The sequence below is a fragment of the Dufourea novaeangliae genome, unplaced genomic scaffold (assembly GCF_001272555.1).
Source record: "Dufourea novaeangliae isolate 0120121106 unplaced genomic scaffold, ASM127255v1 scaffold89, whole genome shotgun sequence".
Taxonomy (NCBI): Eukaryota; Metazoa; Arthropoda; class Insecta; order Hymenoptera; family Halictidae; genus Dufourea; species Dufourea novaeangliae.
The window spans coordinates 1,226,421-1,244,733 of record NW_015373988.1 but is presented as its reverse complement, the minus strand read 5'-3'; the positions used below and the strand labels follow the sequence as shown (position 1 = coordinate 1,244,733).

Below are 18,313 nucleotides of genomic sequence, written 5' to 3'. Positions count from 1 at the left end.
TCATATATTCAGTTTGAACAAAGTCCTAGACACCGAGGAGAAAAAGGTGAGCTATTAACTTGCTGGAAAGTAAATAAGAATTCAGGATTTTATTTCTCCTTTTTTGTAGAAACATATAGATATGTAAATATGTATATATCATGATCTTTTGACATACATCTGTGGTCATCAGTTACAAACTCAATTTAGTATTTGTAATAAGAAATAAAACACAAAATAAACAAAAAAATAAATAGTGACTTAAGAAATAAAATTATAACAGTTAAGCCGGCCGAATTAATCAATTGTTTAGTACGAAGAAATTAGTACATTTTATATATGTATATTCTTAATATACTGTATATTCAGTATAGTAAATATATGAATATTACAGGAATTGTTTTCTTTGTATGTTTGTTTTCGTAATAATACTACATATAAGATAGAAAAAATATGTACTTGCGTATACATAGAGACTTACATACATTGTAGAGACATTATGACGCATTGTATTGTGCTACAACGCATTTAGTTTTACACCCTGTGTATTAACCACGGGTGTTTTTTACGTCATACACATGACAATGTCACTTCATAATTAAATTTGTCGGTAACACATTTGTTTTCATAATTAATGAACGGGTTTTACGTTTACATTAAATTAAGAGATCACTATTAAACATAACTGTCATAATTATCAGTTGGGTTATGTTTTAACGGGGTAAATGACGGACTTCACAGATACGAAGCTGTTATGGTAAGATAGGTATGACGATTTAATCAGCTGGACATTTAAAATTTCGATTGACATAGAATATAGAATGACTGCCATAAATTGTGAATGCAAAATAACTAATTCTTTATTTCAATTTCTATTCTTTTTGATTAATTAAAATCATTGTTAATATGTACATATGCGTGTTGCTTAATTCTGTTTTCGTCATTATTTATTAACCTAATATGTGTGTAAAGTGTGTTTTTTCAAAGTGTCTATTATCTTTTTAAATTATGTATATGTAAAAGATTTAAGTATGATTATATAAATTTACATGGTGATATATCTTTATTCAAGAACGAATACAAGAAAACAGATACATGGTAAGTACATTCAGTAGTTAACATTATTATGCATATGTATTTTTTAACTTATATTCTATTAAATTAAACAAAAAATAAACTTTGCTCTTATGCATAAGTTATATTAACTATACATAGTATATAAAACAATCATAAAAAGAAAGGTTAAATTTTATGATGTGCAAATATTGGTCATTATTATTATCATTTTTTTTATATAAACTTATAAGACTCTTGTTGGTAGGAATAAAATGGTATTCTTATTTTTAGTTTGATAATCAAATAAAGTTATTATATGAGTAGGTATAATATGGAACATGAATATATAATATTATGAATTTGATATCAGTAATATTTACTACAGAGTTTATCGAGATATTTCTGCAAGCAACGGGTGTTCTTTCACATGCAGAATGTTATAATATGTACTTTAATTTTCTAAATGTAATGAATTTTTGTTATTGGTAGTTAAATAATGTAATAATTATACTAATGATAATAATTATGACTTTCTGTTAAATAATAAGCTACATATAAAATAATTTATGTTTCTAAATAATGTCAATAGTATCTAGTAAAGTTTTAAAATATGTCAATTGGTATTATCCTTAGTATTAAATATCTCATATTATTCTTTTCGTATAACAGGCCTGTATAAATTGTGGCTCTTGGGAGCAATTGTCAGCAAGTAAGAACAAAGAGTATTCAGAAGCATGCAAGCTATGTTTTTAGGAGCAATTATTCTGTAGTAGGATTATCTGTGAACATAATTGCAAGCCTATTGTAGTATGTAAATGCATTTGTATTAGTGTTGTTACGTTGAACTTGTATTATCGTATTAGTGTTGTTACGTTTAATGTTGTATGTATCACTTATTCATGGCTTTGCTCTTGACTGTTTTGAAACAACGAAGAATTCTCTTGTTAGTAATAGTTTCAACTGTGCAGGCCTGCCATATAATATGCAACCATTGTATTCGTAGACCTATGTAAACTAAGTTATATTTGAGTACATCTGATGTTAAAAATAGTAGAGAAATATTATTCAATATTTCATAAAGTGTAAATTTGGGCATGTAACAAAACAATGAATTTTGTTTATTTTGCATTAAGGACACAATATATGGGTAAAATTTAATTTCAGTTTTTTTAAACATTTTAATTTAAGTTCAGGCATTATAATTTAAGCTATCAAAGATTAATTTGCAATAAATTGGTTTAATTAAGTAGAAATGGTACTGAATGAATTACTTACATTTTAAAAAGTACACAGCATGGCTTAGAAGTATATAATCGCTGAAGTTTCACTGTGTAGAATAATCAGGAAGAAGGTTTACCACAATCTCCATTCTTGAATGTTGGATATATTTGATTTATATACATTTACTATTATTATAAGTGGTAATAGTTCTTTATTGTTTTTGTACGAATGTTTAAATATGGAAAGTTCTAAACTTTCAGAGTGAAAGATGCCAGGAGAACCGTCTATAGCTACTGGAAATAAAACTTCTGGAAAAATTAAACGAATTTCCATTCCAAGAGTGCAAAGCAGTACAGATACAGAATTGCAGTCACAAAGTGGTTCCACTCCTCTACAACCAAATGCAGTTCACTATGCTGCTTTTCGTATAGACCCTGATGACAGTGTATTGCCTCCAACTTTACGATGTCGGTTGTTAGATTTGTTTCAGCAGATAGAAAAGGAGTTTGAAATTCTTTATACAGAAAATTCGGGATGTATGAACCTTGTATTATAACAGTATAATAGTTTTAATGTTTATGCATGCAAAATACATTTTCTTATTAGTCATTCTGTTATTAAAAATTCTCATTTTCATACCTTCAATTATATTCTTTGACAAAAATATTCAAACAATATTATTAAATTGTGTAATATTACTTGATACAGTGCAAGAGAAAATTGATGCTCTTAATGAAAAGCTTGAAAGAGAATGTTATGGTTCTGGAGAACGGAGCTTACCTCTTGGGGATGTTGCAGATTTCCCAGATACAAAAAGTCTTTCAAAACAAAAATGTAAGGATATTAATTGTGTAAAATTACTGATTCATAAAACATAGAACATATTGATCACTTTTGCGTAGAGCTCTTGTGACATTATTTATACGTCGAATTATAGTTACTGTCTTTAGCCAAATGTATAAATTTATATTTTTACTTAAAAAAATGTTAAATTATGATTACTTGTAGAATTTTTTTTATACTTTAATATAATATTTTTTTCTTCTGCAGCCATGGCAGGCAATTCAGCACAGAAAACAAAAACAACTTCTAACAAGTTGAAAGCACAAACAAGTAAAATAGTTTCAAGTTTCAAAACGCCGACTATGAGTTGTAGCATGCAAAGAGAATATTCTGGTCACCGAGATGGTGTTTGGGAAGTTTCTGTTGGAAGATTAGGTCAAGTTATTGCTACAGCTTCTGCTGATCATACTGTTAGAGTTTGGGCGGTAGACAGTGGTCGCTGTCTTCTTCAATACATAGGTTTGTTAATATATGCACCACATATCTGTGTGGCACTTTGTATAGTCTTTGCATATTTTGGGTTATAAATTTTTAATAAGCATCAACACTTTCCTAATATTATAATTTGCATATTTTGTAATGAAAAATTATTTTATAAAAGGCACTAGTTAATCTTATGGGTTTTTCGGCTCTGGGATCGAAACCGATATTTGAATCCTCGGTTCTTAAGCACGATTAATTTATCTAAGCTTAGATTTATGTTGTAAAATAACTTATTGCAAATATTTTTGAAATTATTAAGTCTAAATAACAGATTTAAATTGCAAAGATTATGATTGATCGATAGAAATGTTTTGTAAATCGTTTAATACGCTACATATTATAATTAAATGTTTAGGTCACTCTGGTTCCGTTAACTCAGTACGTTTTCATCCAACCAAAGAATTAGCATTAACGTCTAGTGGAGATAATTCTGCCCATGTGTGGCAAGCGGCCGTTGATTGGGATTTTCCTAAAAGGCAAAGTTCGAATGAAGAACTTTCAGCATTAAGCTGCGACAAAAATGTCAGTGGTGTAATTCCTATAAACGAGGAACAAGAAGAACCGCCTACTCTGAGGTAGTTACTTCTTTCACTTTAGCATATAGATACATAACTTTCTTAATAAAGAAGAAAACGAAATACAGTAGTCTTCGCGAAAGAGTTCCAGATATTCTATTTCCATTTGTTTGTAATGGATCACAGTCGTTGGTCGCGCATGTTATCTGCTATAACTTTTAGGCCGCCCAAATAAAGTTGTCTGAACATTACAAGAAAAACAAAATTTATATAATTTTCATCTCACTTGATTGAGGATATTTTGAATAAACTGGCAAAACTCAATTAGATTATTTCAAGTCATACAGCAATGTATTTTATCGTTATAATATTTTCATATAATTTTTATAAATGTTAGAGAGATTGTAAATGAATAATGCATTTATTTGTATAAAATAGCTGTTCTTGTATCGAATTATTTATAAATTTAGAATTTTCATTTGTAGGTTGATTATGAACTCGAATTTTTTTAAATGTTTACATTTATGGTTTATTTTTTTGCAAGAATATCGTCTATTAATCTCAATAGTTCATTTGTGCTCAAAACATCTATTTGATGTCTTTTTTAACCCTGGAATGTTATTATCGTGGGTGAATTCTCAGCCAGACTCTAATGTATTTTAATATAAAAAAAATATGAGTAGCATTTCAGGGTTGTTAAAAATACTTGGACAAATATTTGTATTATCTTACAAGTTCTATTTTACAACTTCTGTAATTTGATTAAATAAAAATAAGATGGTAATGAATATTAATCACGTGGTTCTTCTTGTGTAACGAAATAGAAACGTGAAATTTTTTAAACATTACAGAACCCCAGTGCGAAAATTTGTGGGTCATACAGGTGTAGTAATGGCTGCAGACTGGTTACCTGATGGAGAACAGGTCGTAACTGCTTCTTGGGACAGAACTGCAGATCTTTACGATGTTGAAACTGGAGAAATTATCCATACATTATGTGGTCATGATCAAGAACTCTCTCATGTTTCTACTCATCATACACAAAGACTATGCGTCACTTCAAGCAAAGATAGTACTTTCCGTTTATGGGATTTCAGAGAACCTATTCACTCAGTTTCCGTTTTTCAGGCACACACAGAGTAAGTTAATCAAGTTTACATTACCTAAGAATGGTTATAAATTATATTTAAAAAAAATAGTTTCTTAGAACAAATTTTTATTTATTTACAAAAAATTTTTGTAGTACCAAATTTGTATTCTATTTTATTTGTTACTTATATGTGTACTTTTGCTTAGAGATTGCTTAAAGATAAAAAAGTAAAAGAAGGTATGGAAGCAGAGTAGAGGATTCAATGGCGGTAGAGTGAAGCTCCGCAATTTATGTCGGACAGCACTGCGTTCGAAAATAAAAGAATGAAAATCTCTACAGCAATAAGCTCAAGTAACAGAAAATAATAAAGGGTAGCATTCTTACATTGAATTCTTAAACTTGAAAATAATTTTTAGTCACTTGAATATGTTTTCCTACTTGTCAAGATACTTTGAGACTTAAAAATATCAAGAAATTGCGTAGATAAAGTACGAAACTAAGGACAGTTGTTAGGAGCTTCTATATATCAGTAAAAAACGCAGTTTATAATTAGAAAGATTATCAGTCGATATTATTTGTGTATGTATACAAGGTGTGCCTAAAATAAGGAATCAAACTTCATATGAATGTATTCTACCGATTGCAAAAAATTTTGTTTGGATCAGTCGACTGTTATAAAGTACTTTTAAATTGTTCTTTTTAGGACAGTAACATCCGCCGTTTTCACGCGCGAAGATAAAATCGTTTCAGGCTCAGATGATCGAACTGTGAAAGTATGGGAATTACGAAATATACGAAGTCCTTTAGCTACAATTCGAGGTGACAGCGCTGTGAATCGTTTAGCTGTTTCTAGTACTGGTATTGTTGCGATTCCACACGATGATAGACAGATTAGATTGTTTGATCTAAGCGGTCAGCGATTAGCTAGATTGCCTAGAACAAGTAGGCAGGTGAGTAAATAATTTTTATACTAAAGGTATTTCTTCATTATTTGTCAAACTTCTGTAGAAAAGTGGGTGATGTTTTATTTTAAATAAAATTCACATTATATTCCAGTATTGAAGGCAATAATAGCTTAAATATTTTCGTGCGACAATCTAGCACATTTATCAGAAGTATTTGATAAAATATACAAAATTTGTTTACGTGTAAATCTACAGAATGATTTCATAAGTGAATTATAGAAAATGCTGTCTTAATATATCGGAGTACAGAAGTTAAAATGACTGAAAAATCTATGTTTGCTGCTGAATTAATTTCAGGGTCATCGGAGAATGGTTTCGTCTGTGGCTTGGGCACAGGATAGTGGAGTCTGCAATTTGTTCTCTTCCGGCTTTGATAGACTAGTTCTTGGATGGTGTATTGTACATCTTAAGGATTATTGACAAAACAAATACATGTATTTAAACAACAAATAGAAACATAAAACAATTATTTAATTTCACAGTGTTTTAAATTAAATAACATTATAAAATAAATCTTGTTAAATGTATATTATTAGACTAGTCTGAAACTTCAAATGTTGTAGAGAGAAAATTAGATGCACAGTTATACACCAGTGTGCCCATCCCTAGAATGACCGAAGACTCCATTTTGCCATTGTCGGATACCACTGCAATTATATAATGTATAAATAACTGAATCGAAATTATAAACGCTATGTAATGAATATAATAAATTATAGGTACATGTTGAACTTTTATGTGAGTTACCAATTACTAGACTGTTGTTAAACCCTTTACCTGTGTTTGTTTATAAGTACATTAAAAAATTATTTCATTTCAATTTTCTAGTAGTTTTTCTTTAATTTGTGAGTACATGCGATTTTAGGATATGCAATTGTGGTCAAAATATGATTAAAAAGACCAAGTTTGCCACGCTTTAATTACTGTGACAAATTAAATTTTTTTCACTAAATAAGATAAAATTATTGTATTATGTCAAGGACAGAAAGTGAACGGAGTTAAATTTCAGTTATCGAAAGTTAACGTTTCTGATACCATTAAAACGAGCTAAGAATTGTTACGTATTCGTTGCCGATGGCCGAGTCAGCATCAAGGTATACATATACAGTGAATCACCCATGAGTGTTCGAAGGCACTGACAAGAAGAGGTCCCCAGTTGTAAAGCTGACTTTTTAATAAATTTTAGCACAGTGATAGGGCTTGAAATTCTGAAGCGAATGATATTTGTTTCAGCCGCAGATGACCATTAGTTTATGAAATATTTAATGTTCTCATCGATGATTTACTGTATTGGTCTGTTGATAACGACTATTTAAGGAATCTTTAAATGTCTCTGTGTATTCAGCACTATGTTTTTAATGGAATTGGTTCCTTACCTGAATAAGACGTAAGCAGGCACAGAAGAGTGTATCCTAAAATGAGAAGATAATGAGGCGCCAAAAATATATGCCCCCAAGTGATTTCCAATAATCCTAATAATTTGCAGGATCCCCCTATTACCAAAGCCTTCCACAAGTGCGCTGTTCTATATTTACCGGGGCTCTTTGACTCGAAATACCATTTAACTTTGGTAAGAAGAATCACAACAACAGCGAAAGCAGTGAGAGAGAAGGCAGTACGAAGTAGGACTAAATAAAAATTGCAATGCCCATCGAAAATAGGTTGAAATGTCTTCAGTGTTTCAATACTTTTTGTTTTGTAATCGCATAAAGAAAGATTCCGAAATGATTCGACTAGCCAGATAATTATTACTAGTTTCCAGCAATACTTCAAATCACAATTGTAAAGGAGATGCCTGTACGCTCGTTTTTCGAGTAATATTAAGTCAACTAGGATTATCACAGGATCATATTCGATGTATTTGTCAGCCAACTGGTCGCAAGTATCCTGAAATAATTAATACAGCACTTAACGAAAACGAGAATTGTACAGAGTATATAAATCGTCTAAGTAATTAGCTTGTAGCAAATTAACAATGTAAATGATTATGCATGTCTATAGAATTGCGAACAAAGTGACTTAGAAAGAAAAAACATGAATTATGTACCACGGCAGTTTCGTTAAGTTTTAATTTGAAGAAAGAAAAGAGTTCAAAAATTAGTTTTGTTCAATATACTTTCAAATCGTATTGTGATTAACTGATTATACATACTATGTCCGAAAATGCTTTGCTAAAAAGTTCTAAATGTTCAAATATTTACAGGCACAAGTGTTCTTACAACACGTTATATAGAATCGCAGACAGACACAAATAATTCTCATTGCCAGTTACTGTATACACGTCCTGATAAACAGCCTCAATCGTCTATCCCCGTTGTGACGTTTGTTAGACTTTCAGTCGTGTACACATTCTGGCGTTTTATTCATTTCCTTTTTTTTTTAAATTATTTCTAATACCGTAGAAACATTCGAAGGAGTTCGATGAATTAAAGGCTGCATTCTTACAGATTATGTTTGGTTCGGTGATGTTTTTTTTCCACCAAGTTCAAAATTGACGAAGCAGTTTGTCGATGATTGTATTAGTATACAGGATGTGTAAAATAATAGGCTCAGGATTTACAGGGAAAATAATATAAATCTGAATAAAAGCATTTATTAAACAGAGGACGAAAAGTGGAACTCTTTGGAGTTAAAAGTGGTTATCTATTCTTGCAATACAAATAATATTCGTCATTTCTTCGTTCATTCGACTTGATTTTTTGGTAATTACATAGAAGTTCTGAAGAATTTATCATAATTTTCACCAGTAAATAATATACACAAAATTACATTAGTAAACTGAGGATACAATTTATGTGATTCGAACAAAACTAGGATATTTTTTAAAAGTTAACGACTCTGTTCTACGAAGATGTCAAACATATGTAAAAATAAACGAAAATTAATCCTTACTGTATACTATTTATTTATTTGTATTTATAAATCACTTCTAAGCACTTTTTTTAACATTCTATAGGCATATATGATGATATAATAGATAACATACACATTTCAATAGTTTCAAAACGTTTGGACAATAACTTTTGTAAAGTTCTTCCACTTCAGCTCCACAATTCACACAACGATACATTACCGAATTATTTATACCTTTTGGCAATCATATGCATTTCTTATTTTGAATATTCAAGGATTACCTGAAACGAAATATATTTGATATAAAATAACAAATTACTTTATATAAAAAAGAAAATAAAATTTAATGCAAGCTAAATATCCTCAAAAACGTTTTGTCGAGTGAAACTATCTTGACATTTATAAAATATAATTTTGTTTCATAGTTTATTTTTTCAACAACGTTACGTGTTCAAATATTGTTAATTAAGTTTAATAAGTTCATAGGTGATAAAAGCACAAATAATAGACAAAATATTGAACAATAAATATAAAATTTTCGGGATGTATTTTGATACAGAGGTATAAAATAAAATATACTTATTAATTTATTTTGCGAAACGGGCAGTGTTCAGCCCTGTCAAAAGGGAAGCTGTAACACTATTACTGGTAAAGGAGCAGGAGTGACTGTTTTCGAAACTGATGCAATTAATTAATTAGTTGGCTCCAATTGAACGATGTTGCCCTGATTTAAACACACTTCTGTCTATTCAAAGTCATTTTAACGTCATGATGTCTTAGGTTGTTCTACTCGTCTTGATGTCGACTACAATTTTGCATTATAAAAAACAGAATATAACGTGCAAAAAAATGTGTGACCTCGAAATGACCTTAGGCGGACAATTTTTATTACCATCAACTCCTCTTGATCATTTTTTCTTATTTTTAATACCAGTGGAAATAATTTAGAAGTTCAATATGCGCGAGACATCCTGTATGTATAGCGTTGTAAGCTTTAACCTTGCCACTTTCATGGTTTGAAAAATATCTATCTACAGTACGTGTGTAACCAATGATAATACTGTCGGTTTCGAATAATAAAACGGAATAAATATTTTTTAATAACTAAGTTAATAATTTTTCAACACATACAGTTATCAATAGTAGTTTTTTTTCATCCTTAGTTTAATAATTTGAAAATTTTAACAATGACCTAGGTATGTGAAAATTTGTCTGAGTTTAGCTAATAAAAAATTTTGATTGTGCAGAAAAAATGTATAATACATGCCACATTATGAAATTTACGTAAATATATTTACATAGATTGCATTTCTACGATAATTTCTCGTAAATACACTTTTCCATAATATAATTTTATATCTAATTCTCGAGTATGATTATATGTATACACTGTCCTCTTCAAAATCATTTCGAAAATTTATATAAAATTCTAATAATTAGAAGAAAGACTGAGCACAACAAATTCTGACACCTCGAAAAGGGTTACAAATACATCAATCGTACAGAATTCTTATTTTGCGTGTTCACAAATAAATACATTTATTCTGAATATTATTATAAGTGTATTTATAGGACGATGCAATTAACCCTTAGAAGGTGCACGTTTCTCATAATAAAATCTTATTCATTTATCTTTAGATGTGTTTGGAACGAATATCTTCAAAAAAAGGCGGTCTTTTTTATAAAATGGCAACATAAACAACTGTACGCTTCAGTTATTTTCTGTAAACTAGAATGGTGAGTGAAGTTTCTAAAATTCTGGGTTCAAATGGACCCGGACACCGAATTAGGTCATTCATTTCTGTCGATTAATTCAATATCCCCTCTCTTTTCTTGGAAAATAAGTATTCTGTACTAATGTACGATTAGTTTTGTAAAAAATTGCACACTTTGCGTTTAGTTTACGAGTACATTTGTTGCCTTTTTTTTACATAGATAATAATAAACCTGGAAAGTCATGGAACACTGCATAAGTCGAAAAAATCAGGAAATGTCCCACAATGTCCCACTTACTGAATTTTTCAAGGTTGAAGGTACATACTTAAATGCTCAGAGTGAAAGTGCATGCGCTTCGAAGGATAACGACTAAGATTGAGAATGAACAACTCGTTTCAGTCGACTTACGGTAAAGCTACTCAACGGTAATCATCATGGAGAAGTATTCTATTTTGCTCTCGAACGGACGGTGCATGCCCGCGGTAGGCTTTGGAACGTGGCAGGTAAAATTACATGTTTTGATTATCGAGGATCTCGTTAATTTGCTAGTTATAATTTATTATAGGCATAATTAAAAATTCACCATTTTAAAGACTAAGTTATTGCTAAACTGCGGATGTTTATACAGAATCACATTTTTATAAACAAATGCAGACAAATTGAAATTAAATAGAAATTTATTTCCTCTAGTAATGGGTTTAGTACGCTAAAAATAAAAAAAAATTAATCCTGTTTTATTAACGTGTATATTTCATTGTATTCTAAGAATAGTAAATATACAAATATCTGCAGTCTAGTTATTGTATAAGAATAGAAGTGTATAGAAATTTATTTCCTCTATACGAAATTTGATTATATTAAAAATCGAATGACAATTGTATTAATCTTTAGTAAGTGCATAATATGTTTATACTGCTACGTATATTCAAATTATTTCAAATGTATTAACGAAATAGACCGTCAATTTTCTGCTTTTATCAAACAATTCCTTTTATTGTTTACAATGGGTATATTATAATTACGATTTTAGATTCGATTGTCATCGGCGACAATATTGAAGAATATGAATATCTTAGAAAATATTATACAATATATTTGTATATTCTAAATTTTTACAGTTTTACAAATAATTCTAGGTAGATAATTACTATAGAATACCATGTTACAGAAATTTAATCTTCTCGTATTTTAACCATAGATATTTGTAATTGTATACCTGGGTTAATCTCTTGTTTTTAATTAAAATTGTTGTATTTATCAATTATTGTAATTGTAGACAAATTTGTGTTGGATTTATTAATTTCAATTTGTATCAACTTCAAATGTAAAAACAGAAAAATTAGTCATTTTCGTTGAATTACAATAAAACAGTGGAAACTTAATTTTTAGAATCCTTTTCTTTTGTGGCATAGCAAAACTACCTTAGATTTATTGTAATCAGAAAATCATTTACATTAATAGTATTTCACAACTATATTAAGTACAACAATTATATTGGAGAAAGTACATCAAAATGTGGTTTCCATTATTATATCTCATATTTCATAGTTCCATCATGAACCAAAGCTTCCTTTTCATTATTTGAGATACGTTCGTAAAATTAAAAATTTTATTGATAATTCGATAAACGACAAGGAAATCAAAGTTCTAAAATAATTCTAGAGTCATTTATTGTTAACTACATATCTGCATCTTAGTGCAGTAAAACTTTTAGTTGGTAAACATTCCTAAATGCATTTATAAACATTCGATTCCTAACCTTACATTCTCGAATAAACTGCTTCACATGCATCATATGATGAACTTTTAAAAACTTTTTCTTCTTTGAATTAGTCACAGTTTTTACACTTTATAATAACGTATAAAGACATCATAATAACATATTGGCAATGCTTTAAGTAGAAGTACATTAAGGAAAAATAGTAGTGAAAGTAAGGTTAGTATCGTGATTTCCTGTAGATTGAACTTATCAATAATCATGAAACAAAATTTCAACTTACTTCTTTTCTCGTGTGTGTATTATACTTCAAATGAAATATAATATCATAATTTTATCCGAAATCATCACTTAAGAATCACTTAAATATGCAGTCACTTTGTATATTTACACATACATACACGTGGTACCCTCGGTCACCCTCGGTATCATCTTTCGGTTAAAGTTCTGTAGGTAGGTACAGATGGTATCTTGAATGTTTCCGGGCTGTACTTCCGAAACCCCCCATGCTCCGAATTGGATGAAATTTTCGAACTAGGTTGTTTTTTGACAAAAATGATGATTGCGAGAAGGATTTTTCGCAACTCGAAAATTTCTTTTTGTCATATGAGTGTCACTCCCTATGTTACCGACACAGTCGTAATCGTAGCAATACCACAGGCTATTAGATTACAGAGAATTAGATACATAATAACGGATATTTATATATTTTTATCGTAATTCTCTTCTTTTTATTGGTTCCTCTCTTTTATAAATTTGATTTTACTTCTTTTCATTCTTACCGTTAATTATGAATGGTTTTAAAGTACAAATAACATCTTTTTTAATATTTTGTGTCGTAAACAAGTAGAGAATATTATGTAAATTGTATTGTTTAAGGCAACTGACGAAGGCGAGTTGGAGAACGCTTTGAATACTGCTCTAGAAGCAGGATATAGACACATAGACGCAGCACCTGTATATGACAATGAAAAAATAATTGGCAGAGTTCTTAAGAAATGGATTGATTCTGGGAAGATTAAACGATCCGAACTTTTTATCGTCACTAAGGTATTATTGAGAAATGTAATTCAATAACTTAATTGTCAAATATATCTTCTAGTGAAGTTTGTTGTCATGCATGTTGTTTAATTATACGTAAATTATTATACATTGTATAAACAAGAAATCTTATATGTATGATTTATACTATTTATGTATAACTATATTTTAAATGACTATTCTAAAAATAATGATTCGTTAAAGCTTGGAATTATTAACGTTGTGGGATCAAATCGTAAAATAATCTTTCGAAATATTGCAATAATTAAAATTGAATGTTATGTGTCTTCCTGAAAACGCTAAAACATTTATGGATTCATATATTTTTAAAAACAATCTACACAGCTTCCTCCTAGCGGGAACAGGCCTGAACACGTTGAGAAATGGATACAGAAGTCTTTGGAAGACCTTGAGTTAGAGTATTTAGATCTTTATTTAATTCACACTCCATTCGGCTTTGAGGACGCCGGAGAAGACTTGCATCCGCAAGATGAAAATGGAAATATCAAACTGGATAAGAGTACTGATCACGTAAAAGTTTGGGTTGAGATGGAGAAACAAGTGGAATGTGGCCGAGCTAGAGCAATTGGTTTATCGAATTTTAATTCACGCCAAATTCAGCGAATTTTAGACAATGCCAAGAATAAAGTTTCCATGTTACAAATTGAGTTACATGTCTACTTTCAACAAAAGGAATTAGTAAGTATATCTTTCTGCTTCAATATATGTACTCGGTTGCGTGTAGGTACATATGTAACCATTTATCGGATCGTGAATAAAATAATTGAATTCAATAAGAAGGATATGCGCGATTTGAATATAGAATTAGAACAGTTCTGTAGTGTCGTTCGCTTAATGAATGTTTGTTCCTCTACGCCAAACTGGTCTTCCACTGATTGTGAGAATGCCTCCTCGCTCGTGCCCGTTCTTACTTGTTCATTTAGCGAGTTTACACGGCCACAATCCTTCCGCAATAAGAACAAATGATAAAATACGGTCAAAATATGGGTTATTTTTTAATGTTCCAAATTACTAATGCTTGTATTTCAGATTTCGTATAGTTGGTTTTAAAAGTCTTCCTAATTATAGGCGTAAATACGATTTTTATTTGGGATTTAAAAAGAATGATAATAGAGGTAGAAATGAAGACAACTAGAGGTGTATAGTGATGGTCTATCATATGATTTAGGATAGATTGAATAGATTCAATAAAATTTGTATACGTTGTCGTTTGCGTGTCTTTTAACAGTTCGTACCAAATATTTTGTCCCAGTCTCTCACGAACTAAACTGCAGAAGGATCTAAGAATCAATTTTTAAACAAAATTAGAGAAAATTAATTGTAACCGATTTGTTTTTACTTACTAATCGATATTTTGCAGGTACAGTATTGCAAGGAACGAGATATTCCTATAACGGCTTATTCGCCACTTGGTTCACGTGGACTTGTGAGAATGTTGAAGAAAACCGAAGAGGTACCGGATATGCTACAGAATAATGTAGTATTGGAAATAGCAAAAAAATATAAGAAATCGGCTGCGCAAGTTTTGCTCCGATACATTTTGCAAAATGGAATTGCAGTTATACCAAAAAGCACCAACACCCAGAGAATTAAAGAAAATATACAATTGTTCGATTGGAATCTTAAACCAGAAGATGTAGAGACATTGAAAAAACTCGATAAAGGAGAATCGGCAAGGGTTTGTGATTTTAGTTTCGTGAAAGGGATTCGACGTCATCCTGAGTTTCCTTTTTAAATATTTTATTGTCCCCGGTATACTTAAATTTCGTACATGACTCTAACTATATTGCCACTAAACACATTGCCACATGAGGCACTTCCCTTTTAATGTGAAAAAACTGTATGCACTGATCTCACAATAATAAATATAATAAAACACAGTTGACGTATTACGGTGTTATAATGTAACGGTTATAGCTTGAATCCTATGGTCCACGTGTGTGGTAACAATTGGTTGGAAAAGGAACGGTAAATACGTGGTGGTGGATGTACGATCATAAAACGATTATAAAGAAGCCAGAGGTCACCGGAAAACTCGGTGACGATCTGAGTTGCTCGGGAAGGGGAATTGCGGGGCACGCGCACGCAGTAATCGCGATTATTACGCCAATATCGTTGAGGCGTTCAATTGATTATATCGCGCGTGTTGAAGGCTGCCGAATTCGGTAAGAGCCTCATTCCGGAACACGTACTTTCACGCAAACACAAATTCGCTCTCTCGCCATGTTACGTACCCCGGCGCACCAACACGATCCAGCGTTTGGGCAGTCGCTGAAGCCGAAACCGTGACGACAGAACTTAGCATGGAGGGGGCTCTAAACTCATTGCCATTTTACTACCCTCATAGACATATATAATAGACTGCGCAGTCTTATGGTAGGGATGAAGCGAGATTGAAAGACAGAAGTAGCTATGGTGTCATTCCTCTGTCGCTCGCACATCGCAGTGAGAGGGGCGATAGCGATTGGTGGGCGATGAGAAGGAATGCTGTATGCATGTGTAATGCCTCCACCCAGTCGTAAAAGAATCCCCCACCAACAGCCCCATTAGAAAAAGAAGTCTGTTACCCCATTTTTTTTACGGGGACAAAACCTTGGAAAGGTGCACCGTCTCCGCTGGGGCAGAGACTGCCAATGTGGGGTTTCACCCACTAAAAACCCCCCGGTGACCCGCGGGCGTAGGGCTGGCAACGGGATCGCTTAGCATAACCGCGTCTAGCCTCGCTTATTGCTTACCATTGGTAGCAGCGAAGGGGGCGGACCGCCAGCAGCTCGACCCTGTTGGAGGTCCAGTCGACTTCGCTGCCGTCACCGGACACCGGGCCCAAATCGTGTCCAAGCCGGAGCGCGATCGGTTTATCTCACCGATCTTTGCCGCTCCGGCCGGGCACTCGCCTATAAACACGTTAACGGACATTTAATAAGTTATCTTTTGGATAAGTGACGAAATACATATATATTTTTGGCGTTACGTTTTTTAAGTGTTACATTCGTCGTTTCAACTAGAGTGGTGCACATGTTTGTTCCCGCCAAGTCGTATTACACGAGGATATACCGCTCTGACCGATCAGCTACTCGGGATCTCCCGAAGATAGCCGAATGAACCGCTCGGGACCGGCCGAATGTAACCGAAGTGTTATTCCTTTCGGAGAAGTTGGCGCGATAAGGTGCAGATGCCGGTTGCTCGTGCCAAAGTGAGTGTTTGACATTTACTTTTCATCTTTATTCATATGTATATTAATTCCTAGACCTTCATTAGCTCTCTATCGTTACTGTCCTCTAATATTTATCCAATTTAGACTAAATAATCCCAAATTGATTCGATACCGTAGGTTTCGGTTTACCCTTCGGTTTCACTGTGTACCAATTAATGTAATATTTACGTATTTCTCATCTAATTTGTAATCTTTGCGACACACCACGAGTTCACTAATTGTTAATTTGTAACATTACTATTCTTAACGTAGTGTAATTACTTAATGTTTGTGTTTATTTTATGTTTCAGAGTTTCGGTTTGAAAGTACGCACTACCGTCCTGAGCATCGCTGACTGCCTTCAAACGGAATTCGGCGGGAAATTAGTGAATTCTGGTAAGTTATTACTGCAATACTTTGACACATTCAAATTGGAAATGTTTGTGACTTAAGTATCTCGGTCATGAAATTGTATTAAAATACATTATTGATAATTTCTCGTGTCTTTCCATATGAGATTATTGTATTTGCATTTATATACAGTTTTTGGCATAAATTTGATTAATACAATCTGCATAATTTATCATGCTTTTTATCAAAGCATGCATAAATAATGCAACTTTGGTACTTGTACTGATTTTATGAATATTTAGAAAAGTGGGACATTAATTAAATAAAAAAACAAACATGATTGCAGGATAGTTATGTATTATGCTACAATGTAATTCATAAATATTATAAACTGAATAATTGTCGTGTTATATTTATCAGTAATAATAATATTGAGTGTAATAAATTTGTCTTGTTTTGTTCTCAGTTTCTTTAAATGTTGCATCACTGAACACTAAATCAGATGTCCTGATGTGAAGTTCCACCAGCAAAGACTGTAAACCCTTCTATCATCGGGTGAGTCCTTGCATGCCTTTTTTATTACTCCAGTACCCAATTATGCTATAGGACGATTAGTCCAATGTGGCACAGGCAATTGGTTGTATATATGCTAAATTTGTTGAGTACAGTGAACATGGGTATGCTATCATACCTTTGAGTAGTAACATTGATCAATTGTATTTCTTAGCTAGGGTAGGGTCTTCTTATACATAGTATTTTCTACTACTGATACAATTAATAAACATTTTATAATTGGACAAAGCAGTATTAATACTCTTAATATTCAATGCGTATTCTTGAGTGCATTGTATATATGAATCTCTGTAGGCTAGAATATATTGAATACATATATGATGAATGAAACATTAGTGGAGGAATGTGACCTCAGACTTCTTCCTTGCATAAACCAAATAATCACACAGTGATAATACAAAATGGTATCCAATGAGAATATCATTGAATAGCTTGATCTAATTTCATATTTTGCATGATTGACAAATTTGATACTTTGCATGAAAATATAGTGTTCCATACAAACATTATATTACAGATCATGTATAAGAAGTCATTTTGCGATGGGTAGGTTTCTGAGTCAAAGTAACATGTTTGCTACACTTATGTTATGTGTCTTGCAATGGCTTTGACAATGGGATCACCCATGAGTTGTTCAATATGTAGAGTCAAATATCTTATTAAAGAATCATGATTAGTCTTTTTGTCTTTAAAAAT

General features: G+C 31.7%; 3 protein-coding genes across 3 annotated transcripts; 2 read left to right on the top strand and 1 right to left on the bottom strand.

Moving 5' to 3' along the window:
• Nucleotides 1-516: 516 nt before the first annotated feature.
• On the top strand, nucleotides 517-6,624 carry LOC107187486 (WD repeat-containing protein 37). Its single transcript, XM_015575600.1, has 10 exons — nucleotides 517-745; nucleotides 1,052-1,077; nucleotides 1,705-1,744; nucleotides 2,517-2,792; nucleotides 2,965-3,090; nucleotides 3,307-3,558; nucleotides 3,938-4,157; nucleotides 4,949-5,236; nucleotides 5,891-6,137; nucleotides 6,450-6,624. The coding sequence occupies exons 4-10, from the start codon at nucleotides 2,525-2,527 to the stop codon at nucleotides 6,570-6,572; spliced, it is 1,524 nt and encodes a 507-aa protein (XP_015431086.1). The 5' UTR covers nucleotides 517-745; nucleotides 1,052-1,077; nucleotides 1,705-1,744; nucleotides 2,517-2,524; the 3' UTR covers nucleotides 6,573-6,624.
• On the bottom strand, nucleotides 6,622-12,738 carry LOC107187488 (protein ARV1). The gene is made up of 4 exons (XM_015575602.1): nucleotides 12,722-12,738; nucleotides 9,139-9,286; nucleotides 7,529-8,039; nucleotides 6,622-6,799 (listed from the first exon to the last, which is right to left on the bottom strand). Exons 2-4 carry the CDS (start codon nucleotides 9,220-9,222, stop codon nucleotides 6,690-6,692), a joined length of 705 nt encoding a protein of 234 aa, XP_015431088.1. The 5' UTR covers nucleotides 9,223-9,286; nucleotides 12,722-12,738; the 3' UTR covers nucleotides 6,622-6,689.
• LOC107187487 (alcohol dehydrogenase [NADP(+)]) lies at nucleotides 11,156-15,307 on the top strand. Its single transcript, XM_015575601.1, has 4 exons — nucleotides 11,156-11,224; nucleotides 13,318-13,488; nucleotides 13,825-14,178; nucleotides 14,861-15,307. Exons 1-4 carry the CDS (start codon nucleotides 11,156-11,158, stop codon nucleotides 15,233-15,235), a joined length of 969 nt encoding a protein of 322 aa, XP_015431087.1. The 3' UTR covers nucleotides 15,236-15,307.
• The last annotated feature ends 3,006 nt before the right edge of the window (nucleotides 15,308-18,313 follow it).